General features: G+C 36.7%; 1 protein-coding gene across 2 annotated transcripts in view; it reads right to left on the bottom strand.

The window, feature by feature from the left end:
* PARG (poly(ADP-ribose) glycohydrolase) overlaps positions 1 to 16,411 on the bottom strand; it is a 65,469-nt gene that overhangs the window by 41,104 nt on the left and 7,954 nt on the right. Inside the window, exons 4-7 of one of the 2 annotated variants that reach the window (XM_080597858.1) lie at positions 14,822 to 15,005; positions 13,421 to 13,543; positions 12,899 to 12,982; positions 10,749 to 10,823 (exon numbers count right to left, since the gene is read on the bottom strand). In XM_080597858.1, coding sequence (XP_080453984.1) covers positions 10,749 to 10,823; positions 12,899 to 12,982; positions 13,421 to 13,543; positions 14,822 to 15,005 — 466 coding nt within the window. Of the gene's footprint in view, positions 1 to 10,748; positions 10,824 to 12,898; positions 12,983 to 13,420; positions 13,544 to 14,821; positions 15,009 to 16,411 lie in introns of both variants that reach the window. The other variant, XM_080597857.1, reaches the window with a different exon arrangement.

Here is a 16,411-nt window from a genome sequence, read left to right on the forward strand (position 1 = left end):
AATTATAATACCAGAATTATACTATTCAGGTCTTTTACCAGAACGTAAAACAGCCTCAGATTGCCAACCTGCACTGCCTTTCTTACTCTCATTCTTGTCATAAGTACTTTTAAAAATCAGAGAATCCTCAAAGCAGACTTTCTCAATAGGTTATTTGGAAAAGCTGGGAAACAAAACAAAAAAGCCCAAACAAGTTCTTATTAAGTGACTTTGAAAACTAGTATATTAACTTAATATACATGAAATAAAAAGCTTCACTAAGTCATACTCTCTGGAAAGTCTTTTCTTCTGGACGCAGAGCAGATGAATTCTATCTAAACTTGTCACGCCTCCACTACTGGCATACCCTAGACACCTAGATACCTAGACAGAGACATTAGGCTGCAGCCCACTGACTTGTATGCATATGTACAGACTGTTGGCCATAATGCAAAATATTATACATATAAACAAGGTTGAAACCTTGAAGCAAAGCACGGGGGAGGAATAGATGAGGGAGGGGGCAGGGAAACCCTAACGTTTTACTTTAGTTCCTATTTGATTAAGTTAATGAACTTCTACAACTCCAGGAAATAATAAACTCTCACCCGCCTCCTTCAGCTCCCTTACAAAACTAATTCAGTAGGAAACACACTTAGCTGTCAAATCCATCTCATTTCTTGAGCCCTTGTCTGATTAGAAACCAGAGCAAGGACAAAGTAATCTTTGGAGAGAGGAGGGAAAAAAAAAATAAACACAGCATTATGCAGAAAAGAATCTTACTTGAGAAGAAGAATGCTTCTGACATTTATCAAAACCACAAACTGACACTTCAAAAGGAAAAAGAAAGACAGCTTACAAGGCAGAGGTTAATTCATTTTTGTTTATTTTTTTTCCCCTGAAGGCTCATTCACGTCTTCTGCCAATCCAGCCCTGAAATGCTCTCTCAGGTGTATCATACCTAACAACTGCAGCTTTGCTCTTAAAGCTTTCCAACATTCTAGATAAAGTCCAGTCATTTATGAGAGGGGAAAAAAAAAAACACAAGTATATTTATTTTTGTATCTCCTTTTAATGGTTTTAAAAACCCCGTTTATACTTCCACCATACTGGAAATCTAACCTCAACCACGCTCATTGGCAACGAGTGAAACCTCCGTCCCAGCTCTCCCCAGGCCACAAGCAGGCTCCACCTGCACATTCTTGAAAAGCAATTCTATCGTGAACAGAAGCGCCACAACCACGTCCAAAGCAATGGCAGACTCCTGGGAGGAAGAGTCAAATACTGCTTTTTAAATGCTCCTGAGGTGGGAAGTACGAAGTACCGAAAAAGGGCTATGGCCTTGTTTCTACAGCAGGGCTATAACATGAGGGAAAAACCTCCATCTTTCATCTGACTGAAAAGATAAGGATAAAATAGATAAGTTTCCACATTCATTCAAAACTTTTACCTCCCTAAAAAAATACTTGGGCGGGGGGGAAAGTTTACTACTGCTATGATTTTGAAAACATCAGCTAAGAACTATACTGGGGGAGCATCTAAAAGTCATCGGCTATTTAACTACAACTATTTCAGAGAGTATCTCAAGAGTTTTGTTTTTTTTAACCACCACCATTTTTTTATTTTAACTGCTCCAGACATTAAAAATCTAAAGGCATACAGCATCTAAGGAAAACCACAGCAACCAAAAGAAGTTTCTTTCATTCATTTGGGATAGCAGGGTAAAGTATGGATAAATAATAAATGTAATCTAATGGAAGCAAAGAATTTCTTTCATCAGCATTCTGCCCTCAAACTGAAAGAAAACAACTAACAGAAGATAGACTTTAAACCCCAGATATTTGTATTTATTTTTATTATTTTAAACAGGAATGTTCCCAATAAAAGGGAAAAACTATTGAAGAGATCTTAAGGAGTATCTTTCCATTGTCTCAAAGCATTACGTATCCACAAACACTTTAGACTTTATAATTAGAACTACACCTGGTATATGTAGGAATCCCTTCCCTGCTAATTCTGAGTCTATGCAATAGTTATTGTGATGGTGCTTATAAAGCACCACTTCAAAAGACAACTCAGCTGTTTTACTGGGAAGTACAGAAAACTAACAATAAGCCTGTAATTCAGTACACGTTGCCATTTCACCTCTACAATGCTTAGCTACTAACATTTTGAATGGGTACAAAATGCATATTTCCCGCTCACCCCAGAGAAGCTTACATTTTCTACAACATGGGGAGAAATTCCTTTCTGGTGCTGTGAAAAAGCAACCCTTCTCAGCACATTCAAAAAGACATTTTCAGTTTAGATTTGAAAAAGGTAGGCTGATGTAATGAAAATTGTTTGAAAACATCTGGACTAAAATGAAATCCAGTGAAGAGCAATGGATAGGCTATTTTCAGCCTTGGGACATTTTGTTTCTTGCTTAAAAGCCTACCTTTGTAATGCTGACATCTCTGTACAATGCTCACTTCTGTTAGTACTGTCCAAACAATTATAAAAATGATTAATCAAAAAACCAGTCACCAGAACAATTTGGTCCTTTAAAATTCTTTCTGTTCCAATACCTCTGATTACAGCAATCATTTTCTTCCAGCAGGTCATTCAAACAACAAAACATACAGGAAAGACTGACATAGTTCTTAAGACCTGCTAGGAGTCAAGAATAGTGTAAAGCCTTATTAGAACCAAAAATCTCTTAGGATACACACATACTAAGCAGTAGTAGTTTTCTTAACAGTGTAATCCTTTTCAAAAAATGAAGGAAAATCCAGAGCTCAGTCATAATCCAACTACAGTCAAATCATCTTCAGATATCTTGAATTTATATATTCCTTCTTAGAAGAAAAGATGGAAATAATGTTTAAAAAAAGGAAGTATACTTTCCAAAAATTGTCCAGGTATTTTCTAAATTTTCTTAATCTTAAATTTAAGGTTATTTAATAAAGCTTAAGACCACAGGCTGAGGTTCTGTGGTTGTGAAATTTTGCAATTTCAATTTTTCAATAGAAATATTTACTTAAGAGCACATTTCTTAATTTCATTCTTAGCAGCTTAGTGATCTCAAAACACAAAGTAGAGAAGCAGCAGACAAACTGTCAGTAGAAAAATCAGAGGCGCAAATACTAAGTTCTCAAGCTTTTAATATGCTCCCTTTTACCTCAATTACTTATATCTGACATTTTCTAAAAGTAATGAGTTCATGCCAGATGCACTAGTATACTATGTGGCAACACACATTCAAATGGGAAACCGTACTTCCATCAAGACATACAGTAAACATCTTGTAGATTTTATCCCAGGTTGTACTAGTTGTATGCCACAATTCAGCATAACACACTTGCTACATTGTTGAGAGTAACATACCATGTTTCTCTTCCATTTCTTTGAATCATTCCCAAATACAAAGCATCAACTAATAGAAATAAGGCTCCTTGTAGAGGAGACTCCTGCACCACTCATTAAGAACATCCTCCTATATTCTAGAAACTGCACAGAACATCTACAGTAGAAAAAAGTGGTAGCTTACAAAGTATGGGCACATTTCCATATGAATATTGCTAAGCCAAAATTTAGACAGTAAGGATTTGTGCAAATGTAAGATAATTTGTAGTACAATGAAGATCTTCAATTTTTTCAAGAAAAGGAAATGAGCCTTTTGGAAGAACAAAACATCTGTAATATGGATGCATGACATTTGTAGAAAATATAAAAGACTATATCTATACATTTATATTTATAAATTTGCCTACTTGTTACACGTTTATCTTTAATGAATATATCAACTTGATAAAGTTCATAAAATATTTATAGAAAATTTTAAAGAGTTATTGATCTTCTAGAAATCTACAGACTCTTGTGCATAAAAATAGATGACAATGAAGCCTTACGCCCTGACTGTTCCAGCCTTCCAAAAGGATCTAACATCCAGAAGAATGATTGTCATGTGAGTTTTAATGGAAAAAAGCAGGGAGAAGTAGGACTCCTTTTCTAATCCTGGTTCAAAATTAATTACAGTTGTAGTTTTAAGACAATGTTTTTTAATAGCCCATATCCTATAATCACGTAAAAGCACCAAGGGTGAAGAAAAATTACAATGCATTGCTTCAATGTGACAACTGACCTTGTTTTCCTCCTACATCGCTTTGCACCACATTTTAGGATTAGCTGAAACTGTGCCATAAGGGAAAAACAAAACAAAACCCACATACCCACAACTTCTAATAGCCAGTTTTAAGGTTTAAACCAGCAACTCGTTGCTTATGTGGGAATCAAATATGTAGATCCTTGTCATTACACAGATTGATTGGCTTCAAACAGCTTTCCCAGAAGACAAAAAGACCACAAAATGTCCATAAATTTTCACTGCAAACATACACATGCTTTTTTGTACATCAAAACCCAAACCCAGCCACTGAAAACTGAGTATTATGTAGTGGAGAAAGAGAGCTTCTTTGTAGAGATAATGATAGTGTATTCCATTCAAGTCTTCCTACTTGCATCAAGTAGGCACAAGGGGTTTAAAGTTCTGCAGCACACCTAAAAAAACTATTTTTAAAAGGCACGAGCACCTTCAAGTGATGCTCACTTGAAGCGTCAACTAACATAACTATTTTGTCCTTTTAAAAGCAAGTAGCATATAGATTCCCATGTCTTTCTGTCAGCAGCATCTCATATTGGTGTTACACCACAATGCAGGCTGAATGCCAAGGCCATTTCTGCCTCTCATCCTCAACCCAAAGCGAGAAGAATGTAAAAATGGACAAACGTCCATCATATCCCCAAACCTGTCTGACAGAGACGAAGAAAAGATGCCTAGCAAAGTCTAACAGCAAGCAATCAGCAGCACTCCCTCAACACACCACCATTACTTGTAGTAATCAAGTGTTTAAAAAATGCCCAGAGACCACCACAGTATCTGTGTATATGCTAACAGGACCTCTGTACCAGGGATCTGTGCAAATCCTTTCAAAACCTGATGCAAACCCTTCGCATCTTCAACTTCCCCTGAGACAAGGAGTTCCACAGCTTTTTATGCAGTATCTAAGCAGATAATTCCTTTTGTCCATTTTTGAAATCCACACCTGCTAGGAATATTCGCGCAGTGTCCCTTAACTGTTGTACTAGAGGAATAAATGGTCCTTTCTTCTCAACTGTGTTATATTCCTTTAGGACACCACTGTCGTATCCATTCCTCACCTCTCTCTCACCTAAGATGAAAAATAAGAGTCCTAGACTATTTCAATGTTCCTCATATGGAAGCTATTGCGTATCTTTAATCCATTCCTGACTCCTCTCATTATATCTTCTCCGTTTCCCAGACACAAGCTTTCCACTAATAGGATCAAGCTCAAGGAGTCCAGACAAACAAAAATACAGATACAAGGTGAACATCTGTAAGAGACAGTATGACACATTTTTTCACATAACTCACAGAACTGAAATGAGAAGAGCCTATAACTTAGATAACACGCACGGTAAAATTATAAAGCATATTCCTTTGTTTTCTGACACTACAAATAAGATGCAAGTGCCATAGTTATCCTCCAGGTTTCAAAGCACTTTAGAAGTCTGAAATTAAACAACGTGGACAATCAAAGCTCCCATTGTTGCTTCGTTGCCTGAAGAATTCCTTTTCGAAACTTTAAGTACCTTTCCTGCATATTCTTCCAGTAGATTTGTTATTAAGTATTGCTGCTAAATCTCCCAAGTTTCAGATGGGACCCAATAATTCAATTTCATGCAGTTCTAGTGCAAAGGACAAAAACAAAACACGAGGCTGTTCACAGACGGGTTCATCTAAGAACAGTTCAGATTTTAATGATGACAGTGGTTCTATGTCATTAAGTTCCTGAAGCTTCACAACATAAGTGCTGTGGACTTAAGTTCTTGTACACTACACAACTAAAATGGATTTTTTTTTTTAAAAAAATAGATCACCTACTAAGGAATTTAGGCACTATGTATACAAAGTCATGTAACTTTCAGGTTTAAAAACACTCCCCTGTCCCTGAAAGAACAGAACAAACGTAAGCCATAAGAGGAAGAACTCGTGAAGCAGCCTTAGTAAGAATTATGCTTTTGCACTAAGAGACTTTAGAACAATGCAATAATAACAAAGAATGTCCAGAACAAGCAAGCCCTAACTAAAGCAGCAGGCCACATGATCATCTTAAATGATAGATTCTCTTTTTCCCTTTAAATAAAGTTGCTACTGCTAGTATAAGGCTTAAGTCCTGAACGATGACTTTTTATTTCCTGCACTCTGGAAAGAACAAAAGAGTTTGGACTTGCCTACAAGCGGAAGGGCCGACCTACAAGGGAAAACAACAACAAAAACAAACAAACAAAAAATAACCTACTATAGTACATAGCAGTGTAGATTACAAGATTGTCAATTTATTACGTGCTATCACCATTCATGGAAACAAAGCTCATCCACACACACATTGGTGTGGGTCTCAAGACAGCTGCATCCACAGCAGCTTCCTCACGTTCCCTTTTCTGCTTGTTGTTCATACTTTCTTCTCTGGTTTCTAGTTAATTTCTGGGAAAATAATGCACTTTCAAATGACAAGAATTTTGCAAGTAAGATGAAAAATGTTAGCACTAATAATTCTCACCCAGTAAGTAATAACTTGAATAAATCCTAAGCCTGTTTGCCAATATTAACAAACAGATGGAAGAACAAATCAATATGACTGTGCGGAAACTCCATAGAGGACAACAAAACTGTCAGATGTCTGAAGCAAATAAGCCACCGAGAGCTTGATGCACATTACTGATGGGTACTATGAACTTTTTGAAAGAAACAACAACAACAAAAAAATACCACCAAGCCCCCAAATTTACTTCACTGTACAAACATGAATTCTACATTCAAACATTAACTAGCACAGAAGTTTTTTGAAAATAGCATGAGGGCTCCCTCTTCTGACAAATCTTTGTAGGACTGGTCCACCTCTATTTGTCAGGGTATGTATGCGTGTTTCGTTATTTTGTCTGTTTGTTTTTTGTGCTGAGAAGAATTCAGAAAGACTTCTGTTACATTTTAAACCCAAAATTTGAAGCACAAAGAAGCAAAAGATGTCACAAAATCCAGTCTCACTGTTGTAGATAAGTGTATGCCTACAAGGTCAAAATGCCTAGTTTTCCATTTATGCCCCAAGACTGTAAATATACACAAACCTTTGGGATAAAGCTTGGCGAGAAAGGACAATGAACTTCATAAACATATCCAGCCAGAAACACATCAAAAGAAAAATAACCACTACTGTGCTGATACCTGACTTTTTTTTTCTCCCAAATAACAGTTCTTTCTGTAAAACAGAAAGAATTTTATTATTAAATAAAAGATAAATAAAAGAAAGCTTTAGCCGGGTGCTGCTTGGGTATTTCAAAGCAATTAACTTATTGGCTTTATGTGACAAAGTTGAATTGGCTTGTGAAACTTGTCTCCACTGAATGAATTCATTATACTACATTTTGTTCTACAGACTCCTGATCCTACCAGCTACACAGAAGACCAAGTATGGTAGAGAATCATAAGAGGAGGAAAATACCCTTCCTCTTGTGTTTGAGTTCCAGGTCTAAAAAATGAGCTACCTTTGGAAGACTTCCATTAGCATACTGTCCAGAGCCATAAGAGGCCCACCTTGCAAAGTAAGTGTTAGGAAAAGACAAAGATGCTCAGCTCTACACCACATGCTGGGGTTACCTCTGGATGCCAGGAACTGCACTGCAAGTATAGAGGATGGTGAGGGAGAGGGGCACTTGTTTTATTGCATATACATTTCTCCATCAGCTTCAATGCACTACTGAACTCTTGTTGCCATCCAAGAACCATAGGTGTTGTGGTCAGCCCTACAGAGCAAGCGATGGCACAGGAACCAATTAAAGCAATACAGTCTGCATGAAACCACCAGGCTTTCCTGGATGCTTCCACCAAGCCACCCAACAAGTCTGACCATTCAAAAAAACTTCAGCAAGACAGAAAAGTCCACTTCAGGAGATTAAATCACTCTTTTACTAATTCAATATGACAGATTCAAAATTAAGTGCCTCTATATAGCACAGGACGACAAAAATTGTGAGCTGACCGCTCAAACACCATCAGTCTTACAGGGAAGAGCCCTTCTTTCTAGACCTTGCTCTACTCATGTCAATTTGTTTTTTGGTACTGAACATGCATTTTAGTACCAGACAGTGGAAAAAAACGTGACCCACACCTACACAGCAGAAAACCTGGGTCACACACACAGTATTTATTTCCCTTTAGTTGAGAAAGTTGAAAGTATTTCATCTTATAGAAAAACAAGTCCAAGAAACTGGTAATTACTATTATTAGACCAAAATTGATTTGAATCTCACAGGTAGGTTTTTAGAAGATTGCCTATTTTGTCTGTGTAACTTGGAAGGAAACTACTTAAAATATGAAACACAAAGTAAGAGAAAGCCACTGATATGAAAACTTTAACGGATTAATAGATGACGTGAGCTGTGCCCAGAACTGGAATAAATAGCATCAAATGTGGCTTTATAATTCCCCAAACACAGTCCCATTAAAGTACTATCTCAACATAATGGCCCAAATGAGCCACCGAAATACACACCAATGGATTTGTGGACCCAGTTCCCTTCTAAATCAGGCGACAGAATTCTTGGCTAAGAATGTATTAGGAGTTGACAGTGCCCAGGAATACAGATGTTTGAGGCTCATAGACCGTCTTATCTCTTTCCTTTAATACATATTTGCAACTATTTCCCACAACTCTCTATTGGGCTGTTCCACCCTTTGCCTGATTACTTGAGCCAGCTTTCTTTTCAAGCAAACCATTCAACTTCTGGTGAGCAAATATCGCCTGAAATGCTTTCCCTCTTCCCTCAAAACCAAGGGATAAAAAGGGATAAAAAAAAAGAAAACACACGAGCCAATGGTAAGCCCTTAATCATTAGCTCCCAAATACAAGAAGTCCAAAAGGCACACTCCACTACAGCTAGTGTATTCAGGGCATTTCCAGAGAGGATCTCACCTTCTCACTGAAAAGCTGCTCAGATAAGCAGACTGTAAATGCTTTGAAAGCAGATGCCTTATTGATTTACAAAGCTTGAAGAGTTCACACATCTCTTAATAATAGAGATTTTAAGCATCTTTCTGCATGTTTCCCCTCCACACATCCCCTTCACTAAACTCAATATATTCAACAAACAAAGCCAGGCTATGATTTTGCTCCTATAGATAAGGGACCACTATTCTATAGTGCTTCACTGTTACTCATTTAATGTAGTGCTGCATGCTCTTCAAGTTAGTCTAAAATTCATGTTTTTAAACCGTTTTCCTCCTTTCATCGGGGAGCCTCAGAAGTAAATCACCATTCCCAGGTGACAGAAATTGCCTTTTCACTCTTGGTGAAAGATTTGATGCCCAACAGATAGTTTATTTCCCTATTGCTCCTCTCTTCTCTGGAGACAGCTGATTTAACTTGCTCTCCCTGCCTGATGACCTCTGAATCTAATCACCTCTGTTTCTGAACTCCCAGATACATGACACAAAACCATCAAGACAAGCTCAGATGCATTCGTAGCAATATGGTGCAAATCTGACCATTCCTGAGAATATTTTTAAATATATCATTTTAAACAAAATGACATGCTTTAAAAACATTTTGTAGTAATTTAAATATGTATCCTTTGATAACACAAACACGAATAGTTAAAGGCCAACTGAACAAGCCAAGTTAACTTGGAGTAGTACAAGAGGCAACAGGAGCAAGAGAGGCCAAATGTCTACAATCTCTATCACTACAGTCTGTAAAACACGGAGGGAGCACTAAACTGGCAAGATGGAAATAGCCAGCAAACATGAGAGATACCACCAGCATTTCTGTAGCTACCTTCTGTCAGCAATAACACTGCATTGCATGCAAAACAAAACTCCTGTAAAATAGCAGTCTCTATCAGCAACAGAAAGAACAGTCCTCTAATCACATGAATAGAGCAGACATCTGTAATTAACAAATTCAATTCAAATCAAATTTAGTTTCCACTGAACCTAAATGCTACTTAGCAACCCCTTACCCAAAAAACAAGCACAGGTACACGTAACTCCTGAGCTGGAAAAAAATAATATGTTTTCTATTACATCTCATTTCATCTCCCGTACTGTATTAACTAGCCTAGTTTCTGATCATCAGTCAGGACATATATTAAAAGTAGCCCAACGTGCATTTGCCACCTACTACTCATTTTTCTATTCCATTCTTTTCTGAGAAGCTAATACAAAATCATACAAACCACTGCAATCTTTCAAGAGTCTTCACAGTTTAAATTAATCATCCCAGCGTACAGCCAAATTTTAGTGCTAGACCACCAAAGCACAGTCTATACAAACATCACTGTAATGCAGCATTAAAGTTGTTTAAGAAAGTACAAAGCAACATTTTTTAAAACAAGAAACCATTACACTGGAAAAGTCAATACAACTGATTAATAAATACGGTTTCCATAAACAAAAAAGGCACTGCTCACCTTACCTTCAGTAACCTTAGTTGTTACCAACGCACCCAAATCAGCTGCTTATGATTTAAAATGAATCTAGTTCATAAAGTCTAATTATAATTTTAACTGAAGTTATCAGGCAAGTAACTATCCACTTAAATGACTGCAATACCTTTACTCTTGAAAAGGGAAAGGAAGCCAAAAGTATTATGACATGAAGACAAGTCATTTACATTTTGCCTTTCTTCCTATTTTCAATCAACATGGTTTACCTTGTCACAGAAGTCAGTAAGAGCTGTGAAGTCCCATTTCTTGGCATAAGCAACATTGTATCTCAGTATAGCCTCCTATGGAAAGAGCACAACAAAATAAAGCAGAGAGACATTCAGTTAACAAAAGAAAAATAATTTTATTAATTTCCTTTTTGAAGAAATAGTACCATCTAGTGGATACAACCTGTCACAGAGCCTACCTAAATCCATGCAACTGTATTAATATGGTGCAGCTCTGAATGATACCGAACTCTGTATTTTAGGTCCAGCATTGAGCAAGCTACAGTCAGTAGTGCTCTGTGGTACATTTGCATATGCCTACAACACACAATATAAATACTCCACCCTCCCCAGAACTTGCTTTCTTTATAGAGGTAGAAAAAGCATCCCTCAGCAGTCTAGCAGAATTTTTACCAGTTTAGCAGACTAAAGAATCAGAACCACAACAAAATCAACTAGACCCTTCACAAGAACCAGCTTTAAAAAGCTCTCAGGAAAAAAACATCAAATAAAAACAAAACTAACAAAAGTAAATTTCACAAGTTGCTGGGGGACAGTAGTTATTCATTCAAAGTGTATCTGCAGCTTTTCTATAGTCTTCTTTGCCTTTCAGGTATAATCTGAATTACGTTATTTTTAGAAACAAAAACAAAGAAACACTAATAGCAATTCTAAGCTGCTACAAATTAAAATTCATTAATTCCTGATGGAAGAGCCAACAAGAACAATAAGATTTATCAACAGAACATTAGTCTCCAAAACTTGAAGATTTTTTCAGCAACTTGAATCGAGTATGCTGTTGTGAACAGTTATTTTTCAAACTCACTTTTCTGTGCATCACCCTACCTTCCTGGCTACAGAACAAGCCTGCATGCTATATTTATCAACAAAGTAGTAGTTACCACTGGACAGCTTTGTACAGATTTATGGAGTAGAATTTGTTTTAACAAGAGCTAAGAAATTCAGTGGGAACACTTGAGAATCTGAACTTTTTTCCTAGACATTGTGTGCAAGCATATTGCATATACAGTACTTTGTTCTAAGCAGCATGGTAACAAGAAAACACATCAAGCAAGCCATAGAAACTCTCAGACAGAATTGCCTCTTTAACAGAGTAATAAAAGTCTTTTTTCCCTGATTAAATGCGATACAACAAAATGCCAAGATTTAAGAGTCAAGTATGAGCATCTAATATTGACAGCAGATGTCAGTATAAAGATTTCAGCAAGGGGCATTTTAACAATTCATTAGACAGATGAAAATTCAGAATTCTTTCTGCATCTGCATAGGGAACTGCAGAGCTAACAGGGATATTTAAATGCTCCATCTCATGATCTAAGAAATGACAAGCCAACAGAGAATCTAACAGGAACTGAGAGCAGCTTCATCACAACCCAGTTTTCATGACGTCCTTGCCATTTACAAAAGATGTTTTTTCCATGAAGGGCTTTGTAGCTTCCACAATAAAGTAATTTCTCTGTAACTGACTGCTGAATAATTTCTAAATAAAATTACTGGTGGCAATTATTTACTCAATGTGTGTACTGCCTAGCACTCTGAGCAGTTGTTTTTCAAGCATCAAATAACCTGCAGAGCTCTTCAAAATAGAACTATATCAGAAGATGTGAGAACAGGTAGAGGAAGACAATAGATTCTAAACAACTAAGAGTACTATTTTTAAACCTTCAGTTTAATTCTTTTAATTAACCAGAGTCTCCTAACCGGGAAGGAAACAGATTACACACTGAAGTTCCAAAAACAGTGTGATAATCTTTTTATAATTAGTTGAGTTTAAAAAAGAAGCAAACAAAAAGCTAACACCACACACCTTAAGAGAATTAAACACGACCTCGATAATGCTGTTCAGCAGCTATTATATTTAGAGCAGCAGTACAGCAAAGCTGTTATTTAAGATATCTAAGATACCAGAGGTGATCACAGGGAGAGAATCAAAATGTTTCCCAGCTTCCACCTTTGAGTTTGTAGAATTTATTAGGAAATCCCTTGAACAGCAGAGATTGTTTATTTATTTATTTTTAATAACAAATATATAGGACTGAGCCAGACTTACTGACAACAGTACATAGAAAGACTTAAAGTACTTCTATAAGTTTATGCATATAGACCTGATTTCAAACTGACAAACTTACCTTCAAATCGTGGGAGCATGTAAATTTGTTAAGTAAGGCAGTTTGGATTAGTTCCCATCGACTTCCAGCAGTTCTATCTCCATTCTTTAAAACAAAAGCCCAAAATAAAGTCAGATGAAGTTATTCAAAACAGAATGATATATTTAGTAATAATTAACTTCCTCGCCACAAAATTTTAAGGGTTACTTCGTGAATTTCTTTAAAAATAAACAAAATATTTTGAGCATCTGTAAAGTACTTTTGCATCACTTTCATTCGTATTTGTTGGCATCCCAAAAAAAGCAAACATATATGCCATCACATAAAAGGGTTAAGTAAAACAAAAAAAAAAAGGCTTCCCCTTTGTTTGAAACATCACAACCCAGAATTCAGCTTTTTCAGACCAGATGTTCATCTACTAGATCTTCCAGTTTCCATACACAGCTTGACAACCAAGCATGTGTGAAAATACAGTACACTGAAAACTTATCTATATGTAAGTCAGTTTTATTTTATTGCACTCCTGTAAGTGTTTTGACTTACCTCATCCTCTACAGGGTATAAATTTTGTTCTGAGCACGGCATTTTAACATGTTTGTTGTCCCACAAATCTTTGTAGTGAGTTGGGAAAGGTTTAGGCACCTCTCCTTCCCTCAGAAGATCTACCTAAAACACAGGAGGAGGAAGAAAAAAAAAAAAAAAACAACTCAGGCTCTACTTTCAATTTTTTTTTTTAAATGGAAAAAATAAAGATCAGATATTTAGTTAAGAAAAAGCTCATCTACAACTGCCTCTTTTGGAATAGGGAAAGTTACAACAAGCTATTTGGTTAGAAAAATCCATCTTTCGCTCTGTTAAATCCACAGTAACATCAGACACAGCTCAAAGCCAAAGATGAACACGCAGTGAGAAATGAGTGGGAAAAATTCAGTATCTCCTTTCAGACTAGAGGTAAAAACTACAGAATCTTCAAGTTCCCCTCAAGTCTTACACTTGGTGAAAAGAATATCATTTGACCTCTTGATGCATAGTGAAATAAAGGTTATAAACGAAATTATTTTTATGCCCTAATTATCAGCTGAAGACTTCCTCATTTATAAAGAAGCACCTATATAGTTTCATGCAAATATTTCCCAAATACTTAAAATAGAGTTCCAAATGTAACCATTGCCATATATAGAAATCACATTCTTTAATCTGACATTGAAAAGAACGATAAATCATTACAGATGTAGTAATATTTCAAGTTTATTCCACATAGCATCAGAAATGTAAAAAATAAGTGATGGGATGTTAAAGATCTAACCTGCTGTACAGCTTTCTGGCAGCACTGATTTTCCCGTTACTTGCATTTAAACCTAATGTGCTTTTCTTTTGTTTAGGATTCACCCATAACCTTACAGGTTACTGGTCACATTTTATTAAAAAAATAATTTGCATATTACTCCAAAGGAGTAAGACATATATGTCAGATCTGGCCTAAAATACAGTGATAAAATTGCTAGTAATTTGTCTTTTCTTCCTCTCTCTCCATATCTTGAACACTTCGAACCTTTTACATATCCTGAACCAAAACCAGAATTGCATTAAAATTAAAATATAACATAAAAGCGTTGAAGTATAAATTTTACTTGCAGACATATTTAAACTCCCACAGTTCTCAAATCGGACAAGGAAGTACACATGCACCTATGCAAAAGACAAATATTTGTCCCTAATAGTCTAGAGGCAGTAAAGCCCAAATTACACTTCTTTAGAGTCCCAATACCCTAAATTTATGCATCAAAAAGTCAATTTTCAGGAAAGTCAGTTGTCCCAGTATGCCCACAAGGAATGGCAAAGAAAGATTCCCACAACCTGCCAATACTGTGAGACTAACGTATGGCATTTCACGTTATTGAACAATTCTTTATGAAATTTGATTTCAGCACAGAAGTATCTTACTCTGATGGTTACTGTATGATTGGCTGAGGGTCTCAGGTGAGGAAGACGGGCCCCGCACATGGGCATTCTTCTCATCTCTTCAATTGGTGTCCCAAACCACTTCTTATTAGTTGGAAGAGGAGGTGGCACATATTTAGGAATCTTCCTTCCTGGCCTCTGGGGTTTGAATTCACACTTTTCTTTCCTGCTGTTAAAATAGAAATACATTGAAACATTTTATTTCCACTTCAGCCTTACATTTATAAACAAGTCAGTTTATTTGCTAGCCTTTGCTGTGACCCCAGGACAAACATTAGTCTTGGGAAAACTCCTACTGCTAACAGCCTCCTCCCTGACACATCCATGTACACGCTGCCCACCAAAACACTTTTCTCTACACACACCTTCCCTGAACTGCAGTAGGTTAGCAAGGCAGGTTTTTCCTCTAAAGAGCCATGCTCTTTCCCAGCAGGCTCTGTTTATCCACGTGCTCAATCATTATCTTATTCCTTAGCAGAGATCTCACCGGGCACAGATGACAGATCAGCATTTGCCAGGATCTCTTCTACACACTCTTCTCTAGAATACAGATGCACATACTCCCTCTTTAAACTAGTACCTACTCAATCACATTTTCTCACCAGGGTTGTGTTTTTCATGCCAACTATACTTGCAGTAAGTGTTTAAATTTAAAAGTAACCTAACACAGGTGAACAAAATACCTTCAACAATCATAGATATTTCCACGGATCCAAGATATTTTGCTGAAGAAAATCTGAACCTGCTGAAAACCCATACAAAACATGCAAATGCCCAACAAGCCACCTCTGTACCAACAAAAAAGAGACTCGTGTTACACACAGGCACAGAAAAAGAAGCAGACATTTTTCCCCCAATAACAGAACTAAAAGGAGGTCTATGATAGAAATAAAACTTGGATACAAGTAAGTTTATCAATATAATCATATTGATTGAGCATTTGATGCAGTAATGCTCTTGAAAAGCTGTGAAATGCATCAAAAATCTTATACCGTAAGAGAGAATATGCCAGTTTCTTCTGTTGGTGTTTCTTTTTTGGTTTGTTGTTCTTTTTAGTTTAGTTTTTTTTTTTTTTTAAGACAAAAATGAAACCTCTACCAATTCTGCTCGAATAGCATGGAACACATGCAATGGGTGCACTCATTTTCCTTTAAAGAAGATTCAAACACGAAAAAAAGTTTGTGGAGCTAAGCATATAATCCACACAGTTTTGCTTAAAAAAAAAATCCTCTCTTTCTTCCTCATGTTTTGCTGTGATATCAGAAAATATAACTACAGGGAAACCCTCTTAACTTACACCTTATTTCTGGAGAAGGCTGCTTTTAGATTACTGTTGTGTTTGAACGTACCTTTCTCAAATGCATGCCAAGTTTAGCAGCCTTGTAAACTGACACAGGAGACAAATATTACTTGGAAATTAACAAGAAGAGAAATGACAATCCATTACAAACTTGGTTCCCTTCCCCCAGCACAAACACCACCATCGCACAACATACAGCGGCACTCAGCATGTCGCACTGACCGTGCTAACTGCACGTCTGCCCAGCTTGCATTTCTCTCAACACTGCCCCT

Source organism: Anser brachyrhynchus (genome assembly GCF_964034855.1).
Source record: "Anser brachyrhynchus genome assembly, chromosome: 6".
Taxonomy (NCBI): Eukaryota; Metazoa; Chordata; class Aves; order Anseriformes; family Anatidae; genus Anser; species Anser brachyrhynchus.